General features: G+C 36.2%; 1 protein-coding gene across 3 annotated transcripts; it reads right to left on the bottom strand.

The window, feature by feature from the left end:
- Positions 1-1205: 1205 nt before the first annotated feature.
- DCAF4 (DDB1 and CUL4 associated factor 4) lies at positions 1206-13062 on the bottom strand. 3 transcript variants are annotated; one of them, XM_014075951.2, is made up of 14 exons: positions 12795-13061; positions 10489-10600; positions 9003-9103; positions 8108-8265; positions 7737-7819; positions 6928-7036; positions 6380-6523; positions 5032-5081; positions 4229-4308; positions 3227-3322; positions 3056-3153; positions 2348-2524; positions 2139-2253; positions 1206-1578 (listed from the first exon to the last, which is right to left on the bottom strand). In XM_014075951.2, exons 2-14 carry the CDS (start codon positions 10596-10598, stop codon positions 1325-1327), a joined length of 1575 nt encoding a protein of 524 aa, XP_013931426.2. In that variant the 5' UTR covers positions 10599-10600; positions 12795-13061; the 3' UTR covers positions 1206-1324. The 3 variants fall into 3 exon arrangements, with proteins under 3 accessions (XP_013931426.2, XP_087577985.1, XP_087577989.1); XM_087721859.1 differs by lacking the exon at positions 12795-13061 and adding an exon at positions 11695-11782; XM_087721863.1 differs by lacking the exon at positions 2139-2253 and having other exon boundaries at positions 12795-13062.
- Positions 13063-22697: the final 9635 nt, after the last annotated feature.

Here is a 22697-nt window from a genome sequence, read left to right as displayed (position 1 = left end):
TTTTCTGAATGCCTGCCTAGTCTTACGCTGTCACTAGAGAGAAAATATAGTATTGACTTTGTATATCAAAACAGAATTGGATTATATAGTAACACATTTCTGAATTATACATGATTTAATATGTATTTTGTTATTAGAAACTGAATAGTCTTTATGTCCTCATATATAATTCTATCCTCCAAGGTGGAGGATTTCCCCCCCAATATTATTTTTAGTTTTGACTTGTGGTGGAACATAAAAATGCAATTTGTTTGTACACTGTGTGTTCTTCATGCATGTAGCTATTCCACCATGTTATTGCACATACAGAAATACTGAACGTTCCTCATATAAAATATTCACTTGCAAGCTTGTTTTATGTAGTTGTTTTTGTTTTTGTTTTAAAAAAAACCAAACTTCATTCTAAGAAGCTCAGTCAATGTTTGCCAATGCTGTCTTCACCATCTTGGTATCTTTAAGCTATGTTAACTTCAAGTTGCATTGTTCCAAGTGACTAGGCATTCTACAGTGCAGGACATGGTAGACTCAATATACTACTGATGCTCTCGAAGGACTGAAGTTGCATGGCCTTCATTATGTCACTAAGTGGGCCTAAAACGTCATCTTTAGAATAGAGCCAAATATACCAAAAAAAGTGTTTTCTACTAAAATAAAAACTATTTTATTTTAGTAGAAAAACCTGTAATCACAAATTATATAATAGAATAGAATAACAGTTGAAAGGGATCTTGGGGGGTCTTCTAGTCCAACCACCTGCTTAGGCAAACAGAAATATGCTTACAGCTGTTGTTAAAAAAAACAGTGGCAAAACACAAGACAATGAAAGCTTTGGAGGAAATCTCTTTCAAGCTATCCTACATTAACTGAAAACCAGAAGCTTCTCATCTCAGTTAATACCATTTTAAAGGTAATATTACACAAATAATATGCTCGACTATAATTATCTGCTTTACTTAATTTTCAAATAATAATGGGCTTTGAAAACCTCAGAAAAATATGTGCATCAATGTAGCAAAGCTTACTCTGGACACTTAAGATTTTGAGACCTATTTGTGGAACATTCAAATATTCTGCCATCTTAATGGTGAAACATCTGCTTTCACTTTAGTTGTAAGCTTTAGCAACTGTATTCGAAGTCCTAGAAATACCAGCAATTTGAGTTTCAGTTTGTAAACAATTACTATGAAAAGAAAAATGAAAATGTGCACTATTCATAATCTGTTTTATTTTAAACACTGAAAAATATAATTATAAAAGTCTTGAATGTTAACTATGAGAAGTACAGCACAACTATGCAGCACAACTATACCCATCATTCTTATTTTCAGTCACTATGCAAGGTGGAACATTCCATGTCTTTAATATCCAGGCAATATGGATCATCTGTCTTATAGGAGAAATAATAGAGATCTTGTCTGACTGCCATAAGCAAGCCAGGAACACCTCGAGCACCTCCAAGCTGTGAGGAGAACACCACACTTGGAATAGAATCTCTGGAGGATGGGGATGGAGATGGGATAGTTCGTAGCAAATGAGCATCCTGGAGACTCCAAATTCGCGTATAACAGTCTTGACCCACTAAGAAATAAAAGCAATTAAAATATGAACATAAATTGTAACACTTGACTATTTACAGACATTTCAAAGAAACTAAGTTCTTCATCCGCCGCCTTTCCCAAATTAGAATGCTTGCTATAGATTTTGGTAAAGGTGGCTGATGGCAATGAAAATAGATTAAATGGCCATACGAACTGACAACTTAGAGGGAGGAGATCATATATGTTGCCCAAGATGGAGAACAGAATGGTTTGCCTTCTGCCATTGAGCTAATAGATAAATTTGGGTAATAGCAATTCTAATCAACCCAGCAATATATATGAAAAGAGATATGCAAGTTTGTAGGAGAAAAACTAACCTCTTTAGAGAATAGTGGTTTTCTTGAAATCTGGATCATTCTCAAGCATATTATTAAGGCCAGTTAGGTACTCTTTTCATTTTGTCTAATGCTTAAAAGTTAGAAAGCAATAAATGCTGCTTCCAGAGTCTTTGGTTTGTTCTCAGGCCAACTTCATTTTATATACATGCGTCCTGCCTGTTTATTATGTAACAATAAATACAGTCTATGACCAACACCATACCTGCTGAAAGAAGCCCTTCCTCCTCATTGATGTGCAAAGGAAGAATAGTATGCTCATTTTTATGACCACTATATTCTTTTACACATTTTAGTTTCCTCAGGTCCCAGAGCTTTATCTGCAAGTGATCAAAGTAACAGAACTAATATAATTCTATTTTAAGCAGAAGATACTATTATCAGGAAAATTTTATTTTTTTAAAAAAATCCTACCTGGCCTAACATATCTGCAGCCATGAGATACTGCTCATTTTTCAGGAGATTAACAGAGGTGACTGCTGAGTCATGGAAAAATTGGCCAGCTTTCCATTTTTGCCCTTTATGGTTGCATTGACGGACATCAATACTGAAAATCTCCCCTGAACGACAACCATTATATAAAACGGGAGACTAGAAAAGCCAAGGAAGAAATGAAAACATTTTCAATTAAATCCACCCTCAAAAATAACCTTCAGTCTTTAATCATATCAGATTCTTTTTAAGGCTACAGAAGCACATAATGGGTTGTTAATTCTAATAATATGTAAATCATAATATAAATAATGAGCTCAGTAATTCTATTTTCTCCAAATGACAGCCAAGGTAGTGATGATGCAAGCAGCTAAAGAAAGAGAGCAAGGTTTACATTCAGCTGTATCATGTATTTTTATTACATGTCCCAAATTGGTTGTCTAGCAAAAAGTGATTTACTTTAGCAGCATATTATCTAGTGATCAAATATTCAGCATTAGTGGCATTATGTTATGTGATTATCTGAATAACAGGCTGCAGTTTGTTTTTCCTGGCATGCCATTCCAACAAATTTAAACAGCCATTATGTTCTAGCAGTTCATCTGTTTCTGTCCTCTCGTGCCCTTATTATGTCCTGACAGTATTAAGTTCTGATGAATATATGTATATCAAGCTGATAGCCTCTCCTACCTGAGTGGCAAATTGCTGTGCTAGAACATCACTGTTGGTGTTAAATGTTTGATGATGCCCAGTCACTGCATTAGTAACAATGATTCGTTGATTTAAACCTAAGACAAACAAAAATATTAAGTGACAAGTGTATAATAAGAAGACACCATAGTGGAAATTTGAATTACTAACCTGTGCTAAAGCAGTTATTAGCCTGAGGATTATGACACCAGGCACAAGACCAGGCTGTGGAGATGTTAAACCTCCATGACATTCCACGTTCAACTGCTAAAAATGAATAGGAAGATATTAAACGCCATTATGAAGTTGGAAATATGCTCCATACAAATCTATGTCATGACATTTCTGAACATTACATAATTAATTCAGCAGAAAATACAGCAATACTTGAAACAATATGTTTTTAAAATGAAGCAATTATATTGTTTGTAATTTGTAAGCCATGCAGAGTCACCTTGTAGGGGAAATGGGCAGCATAGAAATTTAATAAATAAATAAAGTTGTAAAGAATGCAAGTGATAATTAGAATCTGGACAAATTTTCTATTTAGAGGGAGAGGTGTTTGTACTAATGCCTCGCATTAAAAACGCTTCAGATATTACACATATGATGGTTAACATTTTGTGCGAAAAAACTAATAATTAGCTTTTTTAAATGTAATGTTTCAGTATCATTAAAGAGTAATTTTTTCCCCAATATTTTGGTTAAATCATGTCTGTTTAATGTGTTTATTTTTTATGATTTTTACTAATGTTGGGCTTCACAAGTTTCTATATCCGTAACCTGAGATAGAAATCCAAGCTCTTACAATATGTGTGCATTGTGTAGCAAAAAAATGTTCATATTTTCCTTCTCGACCAATATTATTGTATTTTATCCTATTTCACACACATTATCAGAAGTAGTTCAAATACATTTTCCATGGTAAATACCTCTATTTTTTAAGATCTACAAATAAGAAAAAAAAATGTTTTCAAATTTCAGTTCCCTATTAATATTCTCATGGATCAAAAATATATACCTATATGATAGGAATTAATGGAGCAGCAGCAGAAACAACATTCTCTTAAGAGATATATAAGCATGTATTGATATATTTAAAACATTTTTATAGCTGCCTATAGAATAACAAACTGTTCCTTTTCGTTCCGTCCTCAAACAAATATAAAATACCTGTGTTAGAGCTGCTGAAGAAGGAAGCTGGAAGCAGACTGGCACACCCTAGATTTTCTGCAGCACCCATGAGGCACAACTTGAAAAATGCAGTTAAGGATATTATAGATACAAAGAGCGTGCACAAAAACAAAGTAAGTAACATAACATCAGACTAAGATGCACAGTAGATCAACCTCTGCAATGAAAACACTGATAAAATCATGTTTAGACTATATTAAACCATACAGTAAAATATTCATTCACTGAAACTAATGCTTCCATTCTGTGGTTTTAAAGATTTATTGCAATGACTACACTGTTCATCTTAAAGATTCTGGGCAGTTTTTGACACAATTAAAATTTCATCCCTCTCTTTTTAACAAAATGGGGAAAAATATTTTTTCTCTTTTATCCATAAAGGAGGGTGAGGGCAACAAAGGCTAAAATCAGCATTTCTTAATCTGGTTTACAAACCCTAAAAGAGCAAAAATATGTTTTTGTTTTTAATGTAGGATTTTACAGAACTGCTACACTTTGTGGGAGATATGATCTTGACTTCAAATTAGTCTGCAGCTCCAAGCCTTCTCATCAAATAGTAACTTTAATACTTTTTAACTTTCAAATCAAGAATAAGTAGCTGCATATGATTCTCAACAAGTATTTTCTCATTCCCTTTTGCAATAGCCTCAATCCAGAAAGATTTAGTATAATCAAGAAACCTTACAGGATTGGTTTTTAGTTTTTAAGAAATCAAGTTACACTGTGCAATAGTTTTGTAATGAACCTGAACTTAGACAACCTTTATTTAATAACAAGGATATAAAACATGAGAATCCTGATGTCTCAAAGAGGCCCAGCATACAGAATTCACCTTGGAAAATAAAAGACAAATACGCCTATTAGAGCAAAATAGGGAAAATTAGAGAAGAATGCAGCAAGTACTAAAAAACTAGAAAGACACAATAATTTAATAGGAGATTAATACTTTGGAATGAAAGTAACTATTAAAAAAAGGAATACATGTTTAAGGACTATGTAGGCCTCGGTAAATACTGTATGTTCTTAAATCTTTATACACTTCAAACTAAACAAAGCAAACCAACAAAAATAAAATAAAAAATATATTAAAACAGATTGCAATATTCAGATAACCAGAAAAACATATCAAAATGGGCTCATAAAACCTACCTGAGGGAAAAGTCTGATTTTTACAGGCAGGGGTGGAACTGCTATACATCTAGCAGCAATTCTATGGCATTTCAGAATATATTAGTTCAAAGCATGAATCATTGATATTTATTTTAATTGTTTACTAGAAAACTACTCAGTGTTTTTAAAAAGACATTTATATCCTGTTTTTCAAAAACACTACAGGGTTATAAATATAATAAAATAATTAAAATTTTCAAAACGCTAAAGAGAAACATCAATGGAGATAATAATAAATGCCTAAAATAGCAGAATATTTACATATCAACAAAACATCAGTAAAAACGACTGTATCCCAAAACGATGCCCTTACTGAAGTGTACTTTGGAAAGCCCTTTCACTTTATGTACATCTAGTGGGGGTATTTAGGGAATCTATACTGACCTCAGTAGGGCCAAATGGAGAGAAGAAAATCATGAGATATCTTGGCTCTGCATGGTGAAGCCATGAGCCCCTGGGATTTGGACAGGGGCTGGAAAATCAATCAGGAACTATTATCGTTACTTAGAAAGAAATGGGTTCTCAACATCTAGAACACAGCAACAGCAACATATTCTGAACTACAAATTCTGAAGCAAACCAGATAAAATGAATAGTCTAAGACTGATTAGGCTATTCGTTATAGTAGGGTAACTGAGGTGCATCAGCTCAACGTGGTGGAAAACATTCTGGGGTATGAGCCAAGAGAACTTCCAAATATGTTTGTTTTTTTTACGAAGAATTCATCCAACACAGGAGTTGTACTGAATTTTATAAAAACTTCTATCACAAAAGTTAAATGAATTCCTTTTGGGTGCTATACTTACCATTTTCAACTCTTAAATTATTCTGCATTGTTTCCTTTTAAAACTCATTTAACATTCATTTTGTAAAATCAACCAAATATTATTTAACTAAAACCATCAACTAGATTATAATTTATGTGATCAAAAGATATGAGTGATTGCAGGACAAGAATACCTTGCGATTTGTGAAGCAGGGGTTATCATACGTCTCTACGGTAAGAGAATTCTTTCCCAAACCACGGAGGTTGACAATTCCATATTTACATCCTTCTCGTTCTGTATCATTTACAGCGATTATTCTCTCGGAGGTAGTGTCTGCCTGCAAAAGATGTGAATTGTTCTTTAATGGTGTACTCCAGTTTTTCTTGGAAGGCACACCCACTGATATTCACTGATGGAGAATTGTATTCCTTTTAAATAGTTAATGTACCCAAATGTCATAGTTTAGCACATGCCAATTTTTTTTCCTATCTCACAGTCCTATTCTAGTTAGATGTTGCATTCTTCCAAATGTTTCTTAAAAGAATTTGTAAAAATATTTAAGAGGAAGAAAAAAAATCCTTAACATAAAATCATATTATAACCTTAATATAAATATTGTTTATTGGGCTTATAGGTTGCTCTGCTCAACTGACTCTAAGCAGCATACCATACCATAAATTTGTAATCTGAGTTAAAATAAATACATAATAAAAATTAAAATCAACAAATTTGCCAACATACCACAATTAGTTTAAAATTGTTGCTTCCAGAAAGCAACAATGAAGAATTGAGGTTCTCAATTTCTAATTTCCTTCTCTGCATGCAATTCACCTTTAATTCATGAATCAGCCTACATAAGAAGGCAAAAAAGGGAAAAGTTAAGTAAGTAAAAAATTGAAATTGAATGTCAATAGACACTATTACTTAGCTAAAAGGCAGTATTCAAATGCTCAAAAATCTGTAACCCTATTCATTCTTGTGTATGTTTTAACCAGACTATTTGATTAAAGTTAATTTTTATATAAGAGTATTAGAGGTATATGGGATGTTTTAAAATAACATTAACTGATCAAAGGTAAAGAAAAACCTAATAACTACAAAGATAAATATCTATAGCTTTACACTTTCTGTAATGTATCCATTCAGGGAAGAGCATGGTAGACCTGACTGCATCAAACATTTTATGCCTGTCTATACATGCGGCCCCGATTCATTCTAACCTCAGGAAGCAAGTTAAGGGTACTGATACAGTGTCCTTTTGACTTACACTTTTGTTTGGATGATCTTCTTATAAGTATTACTATTTCAATTGATTTTTAAAAAATGTATTATACTTAAAATATTGTATAATGCTGAGTGCCTATATAGATTGGACAATTTAGTAAAACCATCAAATACGTAAATCAGAATAAAAATACTATGTCTCCAGTAAATAGGCACCCTGGTACTAGGTTTTAGTCTAGCAAATATATTCTCTTTCTACGGGGCTATTAAGATCAACACTACAGTATAAAAACTCTGCAACATAAACACATTTTAAAATATCTTACCTGCAATAAGTGATAGAACTATAGAAACCCAATTGTTTCTTGCGTAAGATAATTGAAGAGTTTAGCCCAGATCTGGGTGTTTTCTGTTGAAAACAATAAAAAAACAAAATCATGTTTCTTGTTCTTGTTCAGATTAAATCATGTGTGGCTACCATTTTAATATCCAAAAATTGAATGGATTTTATACAATGGTAGATCCCTTTTCTATGGTAAAACCAATAATTAATGATTAATTAGTTATTATCACAAAGATTTATAATGAAATTCAGATGAAAATAAAGACAAGGCCACAATGCATCACAAAACTAATTTTAATGAGATGGAAGGTTTTAACTAAATGTTAGCAGTGTGTGACTGTAATTCAACCTTACCTTTATTATTTTCTCATCCTCTTTTAAAAGTTTTAACCTTTGCCTTTCCATCTCTTTCTGATGAATACTCTCCTTGGTGAGAGGATTGCAGTTGTTATGCCCAGGAAGTAAGCGAAAATAGCGATTCTTTTCAGGATCATAATAAAATCCTGGTAATTCTTAAAAAAGAGAATGACAGATCCTATTATTAGAAAGCTCTTTCAACTTCTTCATAACTTACACATTATTCTGGTTTTAGGATCTGGAAAAAGAAACTTCATACTTCCAGTTCAAGACAAAGAAGTTGCTCTTGTTTGCTATACTACAAATAAGCATGTCTACTAAAATAATAAAAATCCAGTCTGAACATCTGGATCACTATGTGAGAAACCATGATAAAGGATATGAATCATTTACACTAGCAAGATTAAAATAACTCAAAATAAAATTCAGCAAGTTAAACAGCAATGGTCATTCTAAAACTTTTAAAAATAATAAATTTTATGTAAAAGTTAGCTAACACACACTCCCCACCAAAAAGCAACTATTCCATGCTTATACTGTATATTTTTCTCAAAATATTCAGAAGCACCAGAACTAACCATTTATGGTAGTTATGTCAGGCACGCACAATTGCTGCAATTAGCAAAATATTTGCATCAGAGCTATTTTATAAAATTGTCTTAACAATTACAGTCTGAGAAAAGAGGAAAGAATATAAACTGTAAATTATGTGAAAAACTGTCTTCCTATTTTAATACTTGGAAAAAAGGAAATTGTTACTAAAAACAGTTATTTTCTATTTATGCATATAATTTGTCATTTTGAAAATTAATTTATTTTTTAACCATGAAGGAAAGTCATGTTTTGAAAAGTTTAATGACTTTTTTTTGGCTGAAACCTATGGAAATAATACCTGGAACTGAAGAACTTTGGCATGAATGGGAAGATGCAGATGATGATTCAGCTTGGCCTCTACCCGAGTTCTGCAAGCTTTGCAATTCTCTTTGTTCAGGCCTATGAATATGTGAAAAAGAAAGAATTAAGAAGATAGTAGATAAGCTAAATAACGAAGCAACTCTCAAACACAAAAATATTAAAGGGCTAAAAGTTTACAAAAAGCAGAAAATGATGTTAAAAATTCCATTACTGTATATAGCATGATATCTCATCTGAACAACCGCATTTTTTGGAGAGTAAGACGCACCTTTTTTCTGCAAAAAAGAGGCTGAAAATCTGGGTGCGTTTTATATATCAAATACAGCATATTTTTGCCTCCTGAAGCCCTGCCCCTTCACCAAAATGGCCATGCATACCCTTATGAAGGCTTTCAGACAGCTCCTGGGGGCGGGAGAGGGCAGAAATGAGGAAAAAATAGGTCATTTTTTGCCCCACCCAGCCCCCAGCAGCACTCTATAAGCCTCCATAAGGCTATGCATGCAATTTTTTAATCAAAAAATGGGCCGGTTTTTTTGTTCGTTTTGCCCCCCCCTCCCCCGGAAGCACTCTGCAAGCCCCCCCCCCAAGGCTATTCATGCCTTTTATTTGGGAAAAAAAACAAACCAGGCCGTTTTAGGGAGATTTGCAGAGTGCAAACACTTTTTTCCTTTTGGAAAGCTCTTTAGAGTGATAGATGAGAATTACATTGCTCAAGTGCTGTGCCAGCAGAAACAAGTTTTAGGTGCTGCAGGTTGTCAGCTATTTTCTTCTCCAGCACATGGATAAATACACCTGGAAACATCTACCTACCTACCTACTCTCTCCCTACCTACTGTATTTCTCTCTCTCTCTCTCTATCCGTCTACCTCCCTACTCTCTCTCCCTACCTACCTGTATTTCTCTCTCCCTCTCTCTCCCTACCCACCTACCCACTCTCTCTCCCTACCTACCTACTGTATTTCTCCCCCTTTCTCCCTCTATCTACCTACCTACCTACCTACCCACTCTCTCTCTCCCTACCTACTGTATTTCTCTCCCTCTCTATCACTGTGCCCATAAAACCTCTCTCTGACATGTCTTCTTAAATCAGAGAAGGATGATGATGGCACAGCAATTTCTTTCAGGTGCTACAGTGAAAAAGAAAGGAAGTAACCTTAATATATTGCTGAAGTTCACAAGTTGAATGTATCAGCATTTTTTAAGGACTATCTCAATGGGTAATAATAAACCAATACATAAAATGTTCCAAGTACTATAGTAAAAGGATGTGATATATTAAAACCTTATTTATTATAAGATAAATGATTTATTATAAACTTAAAAGTAGCGAAGTATTTATAGTAAACAGCAACCCATACAGTATAATCAAGATGATTTTCTTTTCATCAACTTCTGGCACCCAACTTTTAAATAATCTACTCTTTTTGAAATACATTTTTAAAAAGCCAAAAATAAATACTTGCCTTTCAGTAGAATGCCGATGGTGGAATACCGTGTAAGGCTGCCCATTACATAGCCGTCTATGATTATGCTGTACATGATTTCGTCTACCTCGCCATCGATTTCTCTTCATCTCTGCAATGAATAAATATACTTTAAAATATAACTTAAACTTTTTGAGTAATATTGGAATTCAATAATCTATCAGAAAAATAAATAAGCATGTGCAGTTAAGTATTTTAAAAAAATAACTGGTGGTCACCACCCTGATCTGCAAATCTAACATGGACGGGATAAATTGTTCCATACTACATACAAAAGTCTTAATTAGGCACAAATTGTCCACCAGTTCGTAAACAAGTTCATCAAATTGATTCTTTCTTTGTACAAGTTTAATCCAAGTCTACACCATATTCAAGAATTATACACAAATAGTCCATCTTAGAAACATTTCACTTTCAATAAATTTATTTACAGGAAAAAAGACAGGAAGAAAAGTCAAACTTAAGTCATTGTCACTATATATGAACACAGATACACCTTTTTTTCCACAACAGTAAATAGACTATTGTTTTTTACTTCTCAGTCTAGCCTACAATTTGATATGACCCTATTGCCCCCAATCCAAAAACTACTGTATACCAGGACTACAAGTTACTGAAAGGTAGTGATCTGACTTTTTTGAATTTGTTAAATTTGAACTTCTGCAAATGCTAGCTGATTGTTGATCAAGCTAAAGTAAAACATCAAGATGCTGTTTAGCATGGCAGTTTTTATCTGCAGTGATTCCGGCTATTCTCTTCACATTACTACTCTGTCCCAATTGTCTGTTGCCTCCAAGGATTTCTCCGTCTTCATTTTATTTTTTAAAACAATCTGCTTAGTTAGCTCATGCAGAAAGGGATTACCATACAATCATCCACAGACTTTAGGGCTTAAAGATTTTTTGATTCTGAGTTTCCTCCACATCTAGCCTTTCTTATCACAAAGTGCTTCAAAGTTCAAGGAAGATGGTTAACAAAAAACATAATCAAAGATGCTCACATAACAAGCTCAATGCTTGGTAATCCTGCAGACACATCCATCTATTTCTCTTGGGAAAACATTAAGCATTAAACAATAGCAATAGCAGTTAGACTTATATATCGCTTCATAGGGCTTTCACCCTCTCTAAGCAGTTTACAGAGTCAGCATATTGCCCCCACAGTCTGGGTCCTCATTTTACCCACCTCGGATGGAAGGCTGAGTCAACCTTGAGCCGGTGAGATTTGAACCGCCGAACTGCAGCTTAGCAGTCAGCTGAAGTGGCTGCAATATTGCACTCTAACCACTGCGCCACCTCGGCTCTTTTTGCTATTGTGGGGTCCTTGGTGTCCCTCTGAGCTTGGTGGTTTTCTTCCAGAGGGCTCATTACCAGCACCAAAGATGGGGACGTGGTGGCTCAGTGGCTAAGATGCTGAGCTTGTCAATCAGAAAGGTTGGCAGTTCAAATCCCCAGCACCGCGTAACGGAGTGAGCTCCCGTTATTTGTCCCAGCTTCTGCTAACCTAGCAGTTTGAAAGCATATAAAAATGCAAGTAGAAAAATAGGAACCACTTTTGGTGGGAAGGTAACAGTGTTCCTTGCATTTAGTCATGCCGGCCACTTGACCACGGAGACATCTTCGGACAGCGCTGGCTCTTTAGGCCCCTAGAGTTGGGAACACCTAGCACGTATGTGCAAGGAGAACTTTTATCTTTTTAAGATAACTTTGTCATTTTTTTAATGCGCCACATTAAAAATTAAATTATTGCCTGCTCTCAAGAGAAAGTGTATACTTACCCAAACACATACATAACAGACACATATATACATATACACACAGCGGACAGTTCAACCCTGAGCGCCAAATATTATCTCCTATCGGTAGTTTGCTGTTGTCTTCGTCCAGAATTTTTTAAAAACTTTTTTTTCTTTCATTTGGGCAGCCTTCCATCCAAGCCCGACCCTGCTTTGTTTCCCCCGAAACCAGCTAAGATCAACGAGGTGACTCCCACAATCATGCAATTATGCAGATCGCCCTTTAGGTAGATCGTCTGCTCGGCGCAATTCAAAGCCTCCCAAGAGAAAGGGGGGGGGGCTGCCCTCTGCTTCAGCCAAGCCACCTCTAAACAGCCCCCCCCCCTCGCCCCAATCCGGTTCCTGGGTGTCTGAAATGCCTGCCCCCTCCTCCCTCGTTGTTTAATCGCAGAAGAGCCCTCCCGCTCTCCCCATCAATCTAAACTGCCACCCCTGGGCGCCAGGAAGGCTCTGCCTCTTTCTCCCGTCGTGAAGCAGCCGAGAAACTCACTTTTGCCACCAACCGCTTGCCTAACCCGACGACGAAGACTTCGTTTTGGTCCTCCGACTCTTCCAGCTTACCTCTCAGCCCCCAGGGGATTTTAATTGGCCAACAGCGGGCGTCCTATCCCGTCGCGCGTTCTTGCCACAACGCGGAAACAGACGCTTCCGATGTCACGTGGGCCTCGTTCCCTCGCCCGTTGAAGAATCGGGGGTCACGCCGGTGTCCGGCTTTGAAAAGGGGGCGGGACTTACTAAACACATGCAGAAGTAGGCGGGGCGTTCGGGGAGAGAGAGTGGTTTTGATTGGAGAATGTGTGGACGCGGCTCCGAGAGCAGAGAGAGAGAGAGAGAGAGAGAGAGTATGACGGCATTTCTCAGTCTCGGTAGCTTAAGGAGGTGTGGATTTCTGTCGCAGTGGGTTAGGGAATTCTGGGAATTGAAGTCCACCCCTCTTCAAGTTGCCAAGGTTGAGAAACACGGGTTAGAGCAGGGGGTCTCCAACCTTGATCACTTTAAGACTTGTGGACTTCAACTCCCAGAGTTCCTCAGCCTCAGCAACTTTGCTCCCAGGAATTCTGGGAGTTGAGTCCACAAGTCTTAAAGTTGTCAAGGTTGGAGACCCCTGGGTTAGGGGACGAACCTGTCAGGATTGTAGAGGTGAAATATACATTTTCTTTTTTAAAAAAATCAGTTGAGAAGACCAGTTTGGGAGCTATCGTTATTGGTGCATGACTTCTGTTTTAAGGACGTGAATGAAAATCCTACCAAGTGAATAAGGGAAATTGCAGAAGGAACCCATGGTCACCCAGTTCTCACTGGCTTTCCTTTGAAGAAGTGGAGATTTTTAAAGAAGAGATTGGGCAACCATTTGTCTGAAATGTATAGGGCTTCCTGCCTGAGCAGGGGGTTGGACTAGAAGGCCTCTAAGGTCCCTTCCAACTCTGGCATTCGGTATTTATTGCTGGGTACCTCAAACATTTTGGATTTATGAGGTGGCAGAGTTTTCATAAAGTCTGTTTCCTTGCAAGAAATAATATAGAAGAGCCTTGCTATTTCTGTGATGTAGGTTTACTTATAAAGCACTTGGAAACAAGCCAGATAAATTGGGCTAATAGAAAAAGCAGTGTTAATTCCACTGTCTCCTCAAGGGCAGCCAGTAATCTGTTTTTCATCTTCGTTAGACTAGTCATGCCCAATTCCTGCAACCATTTATCGTATGTTTTAGCCACCAGCCTCCTAATGATCTTGTTCTCTGCACTCTTTCTAGGTCTCATCATCTTTTTGTGGTGGTGTGGTGATTAAAACTGGACATAATATTCCAAGTGTAGTCTTACCAAAGCAGTATACAGCAGTACCTAACACTTCATGTAATTTTCATATTATCCCTCTGTTGATTCAGCGTAAGACTGCATTGGCTTTTTTGCCAGTTGCCGCACACTGCTGGCTCATATTTAAGTGGTTGTCCACCAGGACTCCTAGATCCCTCTCACAGTTACCGCTGTTAAGCCAGGTACTGCTTATTCTATACTTTGTACATTTGGTTTTTCTTGCCTAAATGTAAAATCTTCCTTTTCTCATCACTGAATTGCATTTTGCTGGATAGGGCTCAATGTTCAAGTGTGTCAAGATCCTTTGAGATCTTGTGCCTATCTTGTAAAATGAAAATATCTATTCCCTCTGTGGTTTGGTGTTGTCTGCAAATTTTATGAGTTTTTCTTCTGTCTCCTAACCTAAATCACTTATGAAGATTTGCAATTTTGATGTTCAATTCATCAAAGTTTAAACTTGCTTGGGCCAATCATTCTCTCTCAGTCTAGGAAGGAGGCAAGGGCAAAACCATTTCTGAAAAATATTGCCAAGAAAACTGCAGGGACTAGATCAGACAGTTACTAACAGTCTAGACTGAGAGAGAGTGATTGGCCCAAAGTTACCCAGCTGGCTTCAACTTAAAGTGAGACTTGAACTCACTGTTTCTCTGTTTCTCCCCTGGCGCCTTACCTGCTACATAATTTGGCTCTCAAGGTTAATTAACACACTACTAACCATGTCTATGATTTTTATGCTGCTTCTTTGAAGACAAGCATCTAGGAAGATTGAAGTGTCTCAGGTATTTGTTTATATTTCTGCTTGTGTCTCCTAACAAATGATGAATTAGTATTTTTAAGATGTATGGATATTCCAAATTTATTTTCATATGGATTAAGATTCTGTGCATTGTAATTCACTTCTGTATGCACATATGCAATACATTTAGCTGATATATATTTAAAAATTCAATTGGTTTGGCATATTGATATTAAGAAGTAACACAAAGGTCAAGTCCAGAGTCCAAAGTGGACACAAATAGCAGAAGCAAGTACCAAATGAAGCTTTGGCAAGAAATAAGCAATGGGTATGCTTATCCTATCCTTTTACCTTATGTATGCTCAGACAGGTTTATTTATATTACAGTGCGTAAAACTCCATACTTTCTTTGTACATATTCTTATACTTGACTTGCCTCCATTTTGCCCAACTTTGCAATGGATGTCTGTTCTGAAGCAGGTAATTCTGAGTTTATAAGAGGGTGTTTTTTTTGTTTGTTGTTTGGGTAAAATACTTGTGCTCCTTGGATATCTTTGCCTTGCCTTCAAAATCTTGAGTTACATAACTCTACTTATTGTGCTCACTTACTTCTGCTCTATCTTCTTTTGAAGCATCCGTCCTCATTCTATGAATATATCTGAACTTTTAAAAAATCATACCGTAGACTTTATTTGTGGAATTGGTACTGTTTTTAAATAAATATTTAGTGTGGACTAGTTTGATTACACTGGTGAATCATGACTTGAATAATATTAATCTGAAATGAATATGCAACCTAATTATAAGGGTTAAAGTTTATGATTCTAGGCTGTCAGCTGTATTAAAATGTTGACTTTGATCTAATAAATTATGTGGCAATTGATGTAGCAGCTCTGTTTTTCCCACTTTGGGTATTTTTCAGTATTGGAACTAAATTGTCAAATGTTTACACCCATAATAAACAGCATCATGTTTAATATCCAATATATAAGTCTTATAAGACTTTTCTGATAAAATCTGTCATTTCCCATTGTGACCAGTAGAGAGCAGCATTAACATAAAGATTGCCAAATGTGCCCTCCATATCTCCCCCCCCCCCTCTTCTTTTTAACAGGTGGCATGAATGGACACATTCTTTTACAAATTAAAGCATAGGAACAAAAATCTGCCGGGCAATTCAAAGATATGTTTGAAAAATAGATTCAGTTGTATTTGTGGCATTTGTGATTGCAGTCAGAAAAGGACTCCTAGCAGCTCTTTGTATAAGTGTGTGCATGGACCTTGGGGTTGACTTGATTACTGGTGATTACATGGGCAAGTCTGTGCAACTTGCTTGGCAATATTTTTTTAATGGTTTCCTCTTGTTTTCTTCCTAGCATCTGGGAGAGAGTGACTGGCCCAAAGTCACCCAGTTGACTTTATGCCTAGGTCAGAACTAGAATTCATAAATCCCTAGTTTCTGCCCATATTGTCAGCCTCTAAAGTGTTTGCTTTTTTCTTTGTATCCAGAATGGCAACACAGGATGGTCTAGAAAGGAACGTTATGTTTTTCTTCCAGAATGTTATGTTTTTTCTCCTGGAACACACCAATGTCACTATTCCATGAGTGGTCTGTATTATTCCAAAAAGTATTTTGCACAATCCTTACCCTTAAATGAACAATGTAGGATAATTTTTAGCATCCTGCAATTAATTTGGTATACAATTTTCTTTCAACTTTCAACCTAACCTACAGGATGGATATTGACTGAGGAAATACATTTTCTGTACCTTAATTAAGGTGATCTGTGTTATCAAAAAGCAAATGCCTCTTGCCAGCCTTGCTGCTCCAATTCTAGTCAGATCTTTCATTTCCCCCAATAAGTATTTGCTCAGGTAAACTTTTCTGAGGATTGGAGCCAATTTCAAGAGGCAGTAGCGAATATTCTCCCCCACAACTATAAGCAGACAGCCTGATCGGGTTACCAAATCCTACTTCTCCAGAGAATAGATTTGGCTCGAATCTACATCTGTACATTTGTCTGCATCTGGATGCAATTCTTCCAAAGCAGATGTCCTCTCTGGAGAGTTTCCCTTCCAAAAGAGGAATCCCATGTAAGTCCACAGTGGGGGGGGGGGAGGGGGGAAGCCAGCTAAACTATATCTAGTAAAGCCTTTGGATACACATGCTGGCGAACTTAATGCTGTTTTTATGGGTGGTGATAAATCATTCAGAAGAAACCCCCTCAGGATGTATTCTGAATGTGTTCCATTCAACCTCTGCAGTTTTCATTATTTTGGATTTGTGAAAAAAGTCTACTCGGCTAGTATAAATAAACGCTGTCAAAAGCAAAGTAGTATTTTTTACTGAGTTTTGAGATTTGCATTCAGTTTAAGTTACATTATATCTTGGCTTCAATGTATTGGTATTACACCATGACACAGCAGTTTATCCTAAGCCTTTTCTTTCATTTAACCAATTACTAGAAATCCTCAATTGTCTCCCCATTCCACATGTTTAAAGACATCAATAATAATAAGCTTTCTATTTGAATTGACAGGACAAAATCTCCAGTTTATAGATCTTTGGCCTTTTGTCACTGAATAAGGAAGCATAAATTGGTTAAAACACAGACATTTTCACCTTTTTTGAGGATGAAGTTTGATGCGACAAGAAAGGACAATTAACTGCATCCATAGCTTTGTCTTCCTTCTTCCTAAGTTTAATTGTCATTAAAACATAATGCATGATTTAAAAAAGGAATGCACATTAAAACTCAAAATATACTTGTAGTATGAAGGGAAAATATATTGCCACACAAAAATAGATTGTGTCATTTAGGGTTAAAAATTCTAAAAGTCAGTCTGAGGAGGATGTGGATGGGTGGGAAAAATGGCTGGTTTCAGGTTGGCTGGAAGCAAATTATTTATATCTCCAATAAGAACAACGTATGACTACCATAGAATATTTCTGTGTTCAATAAGTAATTGTATCTTATAAGCAGTGAGTGTAAGCAAGAAACTTGCTTGGGGTCAGCTACATTTTGTGATTAACCAATCAGATCCAATCCCCCTTCAGTGTACGGAACATTGAAATCATCTATTCTAAAGGCTCCACCCTTGCAGATCAATGAGTAAAATAAAATCCAATGATCACTTTTCTTTGATCCCAATCTTGGAATATCTTCAACTAGGAGTGATCCTAATCTTGGAATATCCTCAACTAGGGGATTCGTATACTGCACAATGTATTCTAATTTCTGTTCTGTTAAACACACATTCTGTGTAATTCACACTTTTTTCCATTGAATGCTGTGCCATTTACAAAGTTTCCTTCTCACATTATTTTTATATATACACACACACATGGAGAGACTGAGAGAGGGAGGGGGGAAAAGAGAGAGAGAAAGAGAGAGAGAGAACTGTAAATTTTATTTATTTTTATTTGAAAGTTTATTGGCACCCTATCTTATCACAGGGCAACTCTTTTTATATTTTATAACATTTATATTTTGTATATTCAGTAATACAAAAGCCATTTGAATGACTAAGCATTACAGTAAAAAAAAACTTCTTTTACCAAGAATATTTTCTAAAGGAGAACATTGTAGGTTTGTTTTTAACGAAGACACTGCTGTACAATCAATGATTTTACATGTAATAATTTCTTGTGTTTTGTTTCCTCTTCTGTGCTTTTCACCTTGTATGTGACACATACATTTCATACACATACACACCCATTCAGTTGTTGACTGCTACCTTTCCACAAGAACCACACACCTTCATCTATACTTGGGCCTTGATTACTGAAATGGAATTAAATATCAAAATAGTTGAAACATAAACAAACATTGTATTGCCTCAGTAATTCAGCTAGGTGTTTTGTTTTGTTTTTGGTTCTTTAAGTCATTTTTTTCATTCCTGGCAACTGCCTAGATAAGTCCCTATACTTTTTCTTGGCAAGGTTTTTCAGAAGTGGTTAACCATTGTCCAATTTCTAGGGCTGAGAGAAAGTGAATGGTGGGGAGTGTGGGTGTCACCCAGCTGCCTTTTTGTCTAAGGTGGGACCACAACTTATGATCTCCTGGTTTCTAACCTGATGATGCCTTAACCACTACACTCACAGCAAATAATGAAAGTTTTCAAAGTTACAGTATATAAAATCACAGTGCTGTCCCCACCTTGTAAGGCGATGCTGTTATATAACAAATCTACATGATTTGTCTTTTACTGTGATCTTTTATAGTCTATATTTAGCCACAATAAGTATTTTAAGCTACATGACAGTAAGTGTCATATAGTAAAATTTGGAGATGTGGTTTGGAATCAAAGATCTCTTAAGGATCCCTTCCTATTCTGTAATTCCTGAGTGCTAAAATATTTTTGTGAGTACAGCTTGCAATGTGAATGACCTGAAGCTTTGTATTTTCTGACAAAGGGCTGTGCTTGTATTTCAAAGGCCTCAAGAATATATATGTGATTTAATCATATCTTGCCCAGGCATGTACTGAATTACCTGAATGTAAGGATTCATTCTTTTTTTCACCCTCAGATTCAGGAGAGAGGGCTTTGTTGTTAGTTGTTTCGGATCTCTGTTAGAAAAAGACAAAATAAGAAAGAGCTGGCTTTATTTTCTACAAGAAATCTTATGGCCTTATTGCTTATTGTAAAAATCAGATATGGATTTCATGTGCAGAAACTGAATATGTGTGAGTAAAAGCAATTCAATAACTTAGTACAGCAATCACAAATGAGCTTTTCTGTCTATTTTTTGGAAGTCCTAATTAAAATATTGTAACAACATAGCCAGTAATAGCTAAATACTTGAGTTATCCATGGATTCTTCATTGGGTAAGTTTTTCAGCTAACAGAATCATTCATAGCAATCATATTTTATTTTTTAAGTATGATCAAATCAAATGATTCTATTGGCTGAAAATCTAACAGTACTGAGCATACCACTTTCTTCATTGACTGGAGAAAGTTACAAGCAGAGATATTACTGTATCTGCAGTAGAATTATTCTTAACAATATATAGTTCAACATTTAAATGATAAACAGTAGCATATAATGGGGCAGCCTTCTTTTGAATTTTGTTGCAGGAGAGATTCTTGGCAAGCGCAAACTGAGATAGATATTATCCTGTATATCTTTCAGTAGCTTCCATTATTTGTTGTTCGTTGTCTATCCCACATAAAGCAAAAAGATGGGAGAAACAACACTTCTTTGTGAGAATGTTAAAAGCTGCTTGTAAAAATTGCCAGTACTTAATTAACAAACCACTGTATTTTGCTGTTTTCATATATTGGTGTGGAAAAATGAAACAATTTTATTTAGGACACTTGCTGGCATATGATCAAGCTTTACTAAACAGCTTAAAAGAATAAAAGAAATACCAAGGACAGATGTAAAATAAAAATCACTGGTTCACCGACAAATGCGCGCACGACAAAAGCGTGCCGACAAAAGCGCGCCGAGAAAACCGCGATGTCATTAGCGCGCCGACAACAGCGCGCCGACAAAAGCGCACCATCAACAAACAATGCAAAAACAAGGTAATAACCCTAACCCTAACCCTTACCTTAACCCTAATTGCGTTTTTGTGGGTGTGGTGTTGGCGCGGTGTTGCGGGCACGCTAATGACATCGTGGCTTTCTCACCACGGTTTTGTCGGTGCGCTTTTGTTGTGCGCGCATTTGTCGGGTCACAAAAATCACTAGAATTCTAAAGTTCTACAAAACCCTAAAAACCCTTTATGCTATTAGAAGATCTAAAAATTATTTGTATTTATATGTAAATTTCAAGTTATTAAATTTATTTTAAACTTTTAAATAAAATTAATTTCAATAAATTATTTTTAATTAATTTTTAAAAGCTGAGAAAATTATCTTCCTCCCCCCAAGAAACCCCTTCAAAGTGTATATTGGACAAGAGAATGTTCTATAAATGGAATGCAATCAGTCAAAGTGACTGTATAGTCACTTGCTTCTCTTCTGGAAAAGATAAAGGCTTTAAATCTTTTTTTAAACATTACACCCATGCTTTCTACTGATCTTGAAAATGGTCTGGAATCTGATGTGTGTTGTAACTAACTTTTTGCAATCACACCTATTCATTTTGGTGGGGGAGGATAGCGGGATCCATTTGGAATATTAAGAATCTGCAATGGGCGGGGTCAGTTTGAGAAAAGATGGCTCAATCCTGATGAGAAATCAGACAGTGTCACAGAGAAACTCAATCAGAGGTGGTATTCTACCGGTTCGTACCCAGCTACCCGCCCTGGCTCTAGGGCATCCCATTTAGGCTCCTTTTTTTGCCAAAAGTGCATGTACGGAAAGCTGCGCATGCACTCACATTTTTGAACCGCTAGGGAAGGTAACTGAATACCACCCTTGAAGTCAACATTATCCTGCCTTGATTTTGTTCAGTAGAAGTTGAGACAGAGAGAAAGTTGGACAGGTTTCCAAGTCCTGTTAATAACCTTACAATGGTACCCTACAATAATAAATAGCATTCTTGGTATCCCTGCTGTGCTAGTTTCGCCAGCTGGTCTACCTCACAGGGATCATCATAAAACACAGAAGGCGGACTACTAGTCACTCCCAGAAGGCTCTCTCTATGCCAGTAGTTTTCTGGGTCCTTATATCCTTGCTATAAATAGAGATAGGAGAATGTTAATTGATAGCACTCGGCTTTGCTGCGTATTAGATTCCTGTTTATTTTTTAATTCAATTTCTGCAGTCGCTCATCTCAGTCAGTGATTCAGGGCACCTTACAATTTAATTTAATTTAATTTGCTTTCAAAATTTAATTTACATTCAAAAGTCAGGTGGGATAGAGGGTATGTCCCCGCTTAGGTATCTTGGGAAATGGGCTGTGTGTCCAGGTCATCCACCTGTGCTGTGACAAAATGAAATCATTTGGCTCTAGCTAAGAATCACCTTATAAGTATGGCAGCATAAAATACGGTTAGCATATAAATAAATAAATCATGCCATCCTCTGCAGTAGTCACTGATGTCCCCCAAACCACTTTTAAAGGCAGCCTACATGAGATAGCTGAACAAACATCCATTTATCTTGCAAAAGAAGGACATTTGACATGAAAAATGATGGCAATATGATGTATGTCTACAGCTGGAAAACGGACACTGGCAAAGCAGTGTACATTAGATATCACTGTCGGTGAATAATTAAGGATCCAAGGGCTAGCCAAGACTTGTTTACCCTTCCAAATTTCCACTGCCTTCCTTTTGAACACCTACAAAGCCTCTGTCAACTGGGTACAGATTGTGCAAGATAAGGCATTTAACCACAGAAGAAAGGGGAAGGGGCCCAATCTTAATTTCTTAACCTCATTGTAACAGTGCTATTTCTGTTTTCATAGTTTCCTAAAACACCACTGGATGGGATTTAACAACTCTGTGAGCAAGGGCCAAAATGTTGCCAGTAAAAGCTGGGAGAAAGGGGTTTAATGGTGGTTGTTATTGTTGTTTGGTCACATTTTCAGTTGCTAGACTTTCCATTTTCTCATTTTGATCGAGTTAATTTTATCTAGAAAATGTTTGTGGTACGGTATTTGCCAAGTGTAATCATTTTAAGATAATATTCCCAAGAAAAGAACAAGAAATTAAGTACAGTATATATGTGTTACGTTAAAGAATGAATTGTCCTGTACACTATACAGTACATTCTTTAATGTCACATGCATATACTTGCTCTATATAACATATAGCAGTGTTTTTCAACCTTTTTTGTGCAAAGGCACACTTTTTTCATGAAAAAAATCACGAGGCACACCACCATTAGAAAATGTTAAAAAAATTTAACTCTGTGCCTATATTGACTATATATAAGGTGTTTTTCC

Source organism: Thamnophis sirtalis, unplaced genomic scaffold (genome assembly GCF_051295495.1).
Source record: "Thamnophis sirtalis isolate CommonGarterSnake01/CBP01778 unplaced genomic scaffold, rThaSir2_p1.2 scaffold_1, whole genome shotgun sequence".
Lineage (NCBI taxonomy): Eukaryota > Metazoa > Chordata > Lepidosauria > Squamata > Natricidae > Thamnophis > Thamnophis sirtalis.
This window is presented reverse-complemented; position numbering and strand designations above follow the sequence as displayed.

Excerpts from the sequence above, each read along its gene's own strand:
- DCAF4 (XM_014075951.2), bottom strand. The coding sequence starts at position 10,598 with ATGAAGAGAAATCGATGGCGAGGTAGACGAAATCATGTACAGCATAAT. Across the intron at positions 5,082-6,379 it reads CCTGCTTCACAAATCGCAAG|GTGAATTCTGTATGCTGGGC; the intron begins GTATTCTTGTCC and ends TTATTTTCCAAG. Across the intron at positions 4,309-5,031 it reads CATCAGGATTCTCATGTTTT|GTTGTGCCTCATGGGTGCTG; the intron begins ATATCCTTGTTA and ends TGCATTTTTCAA.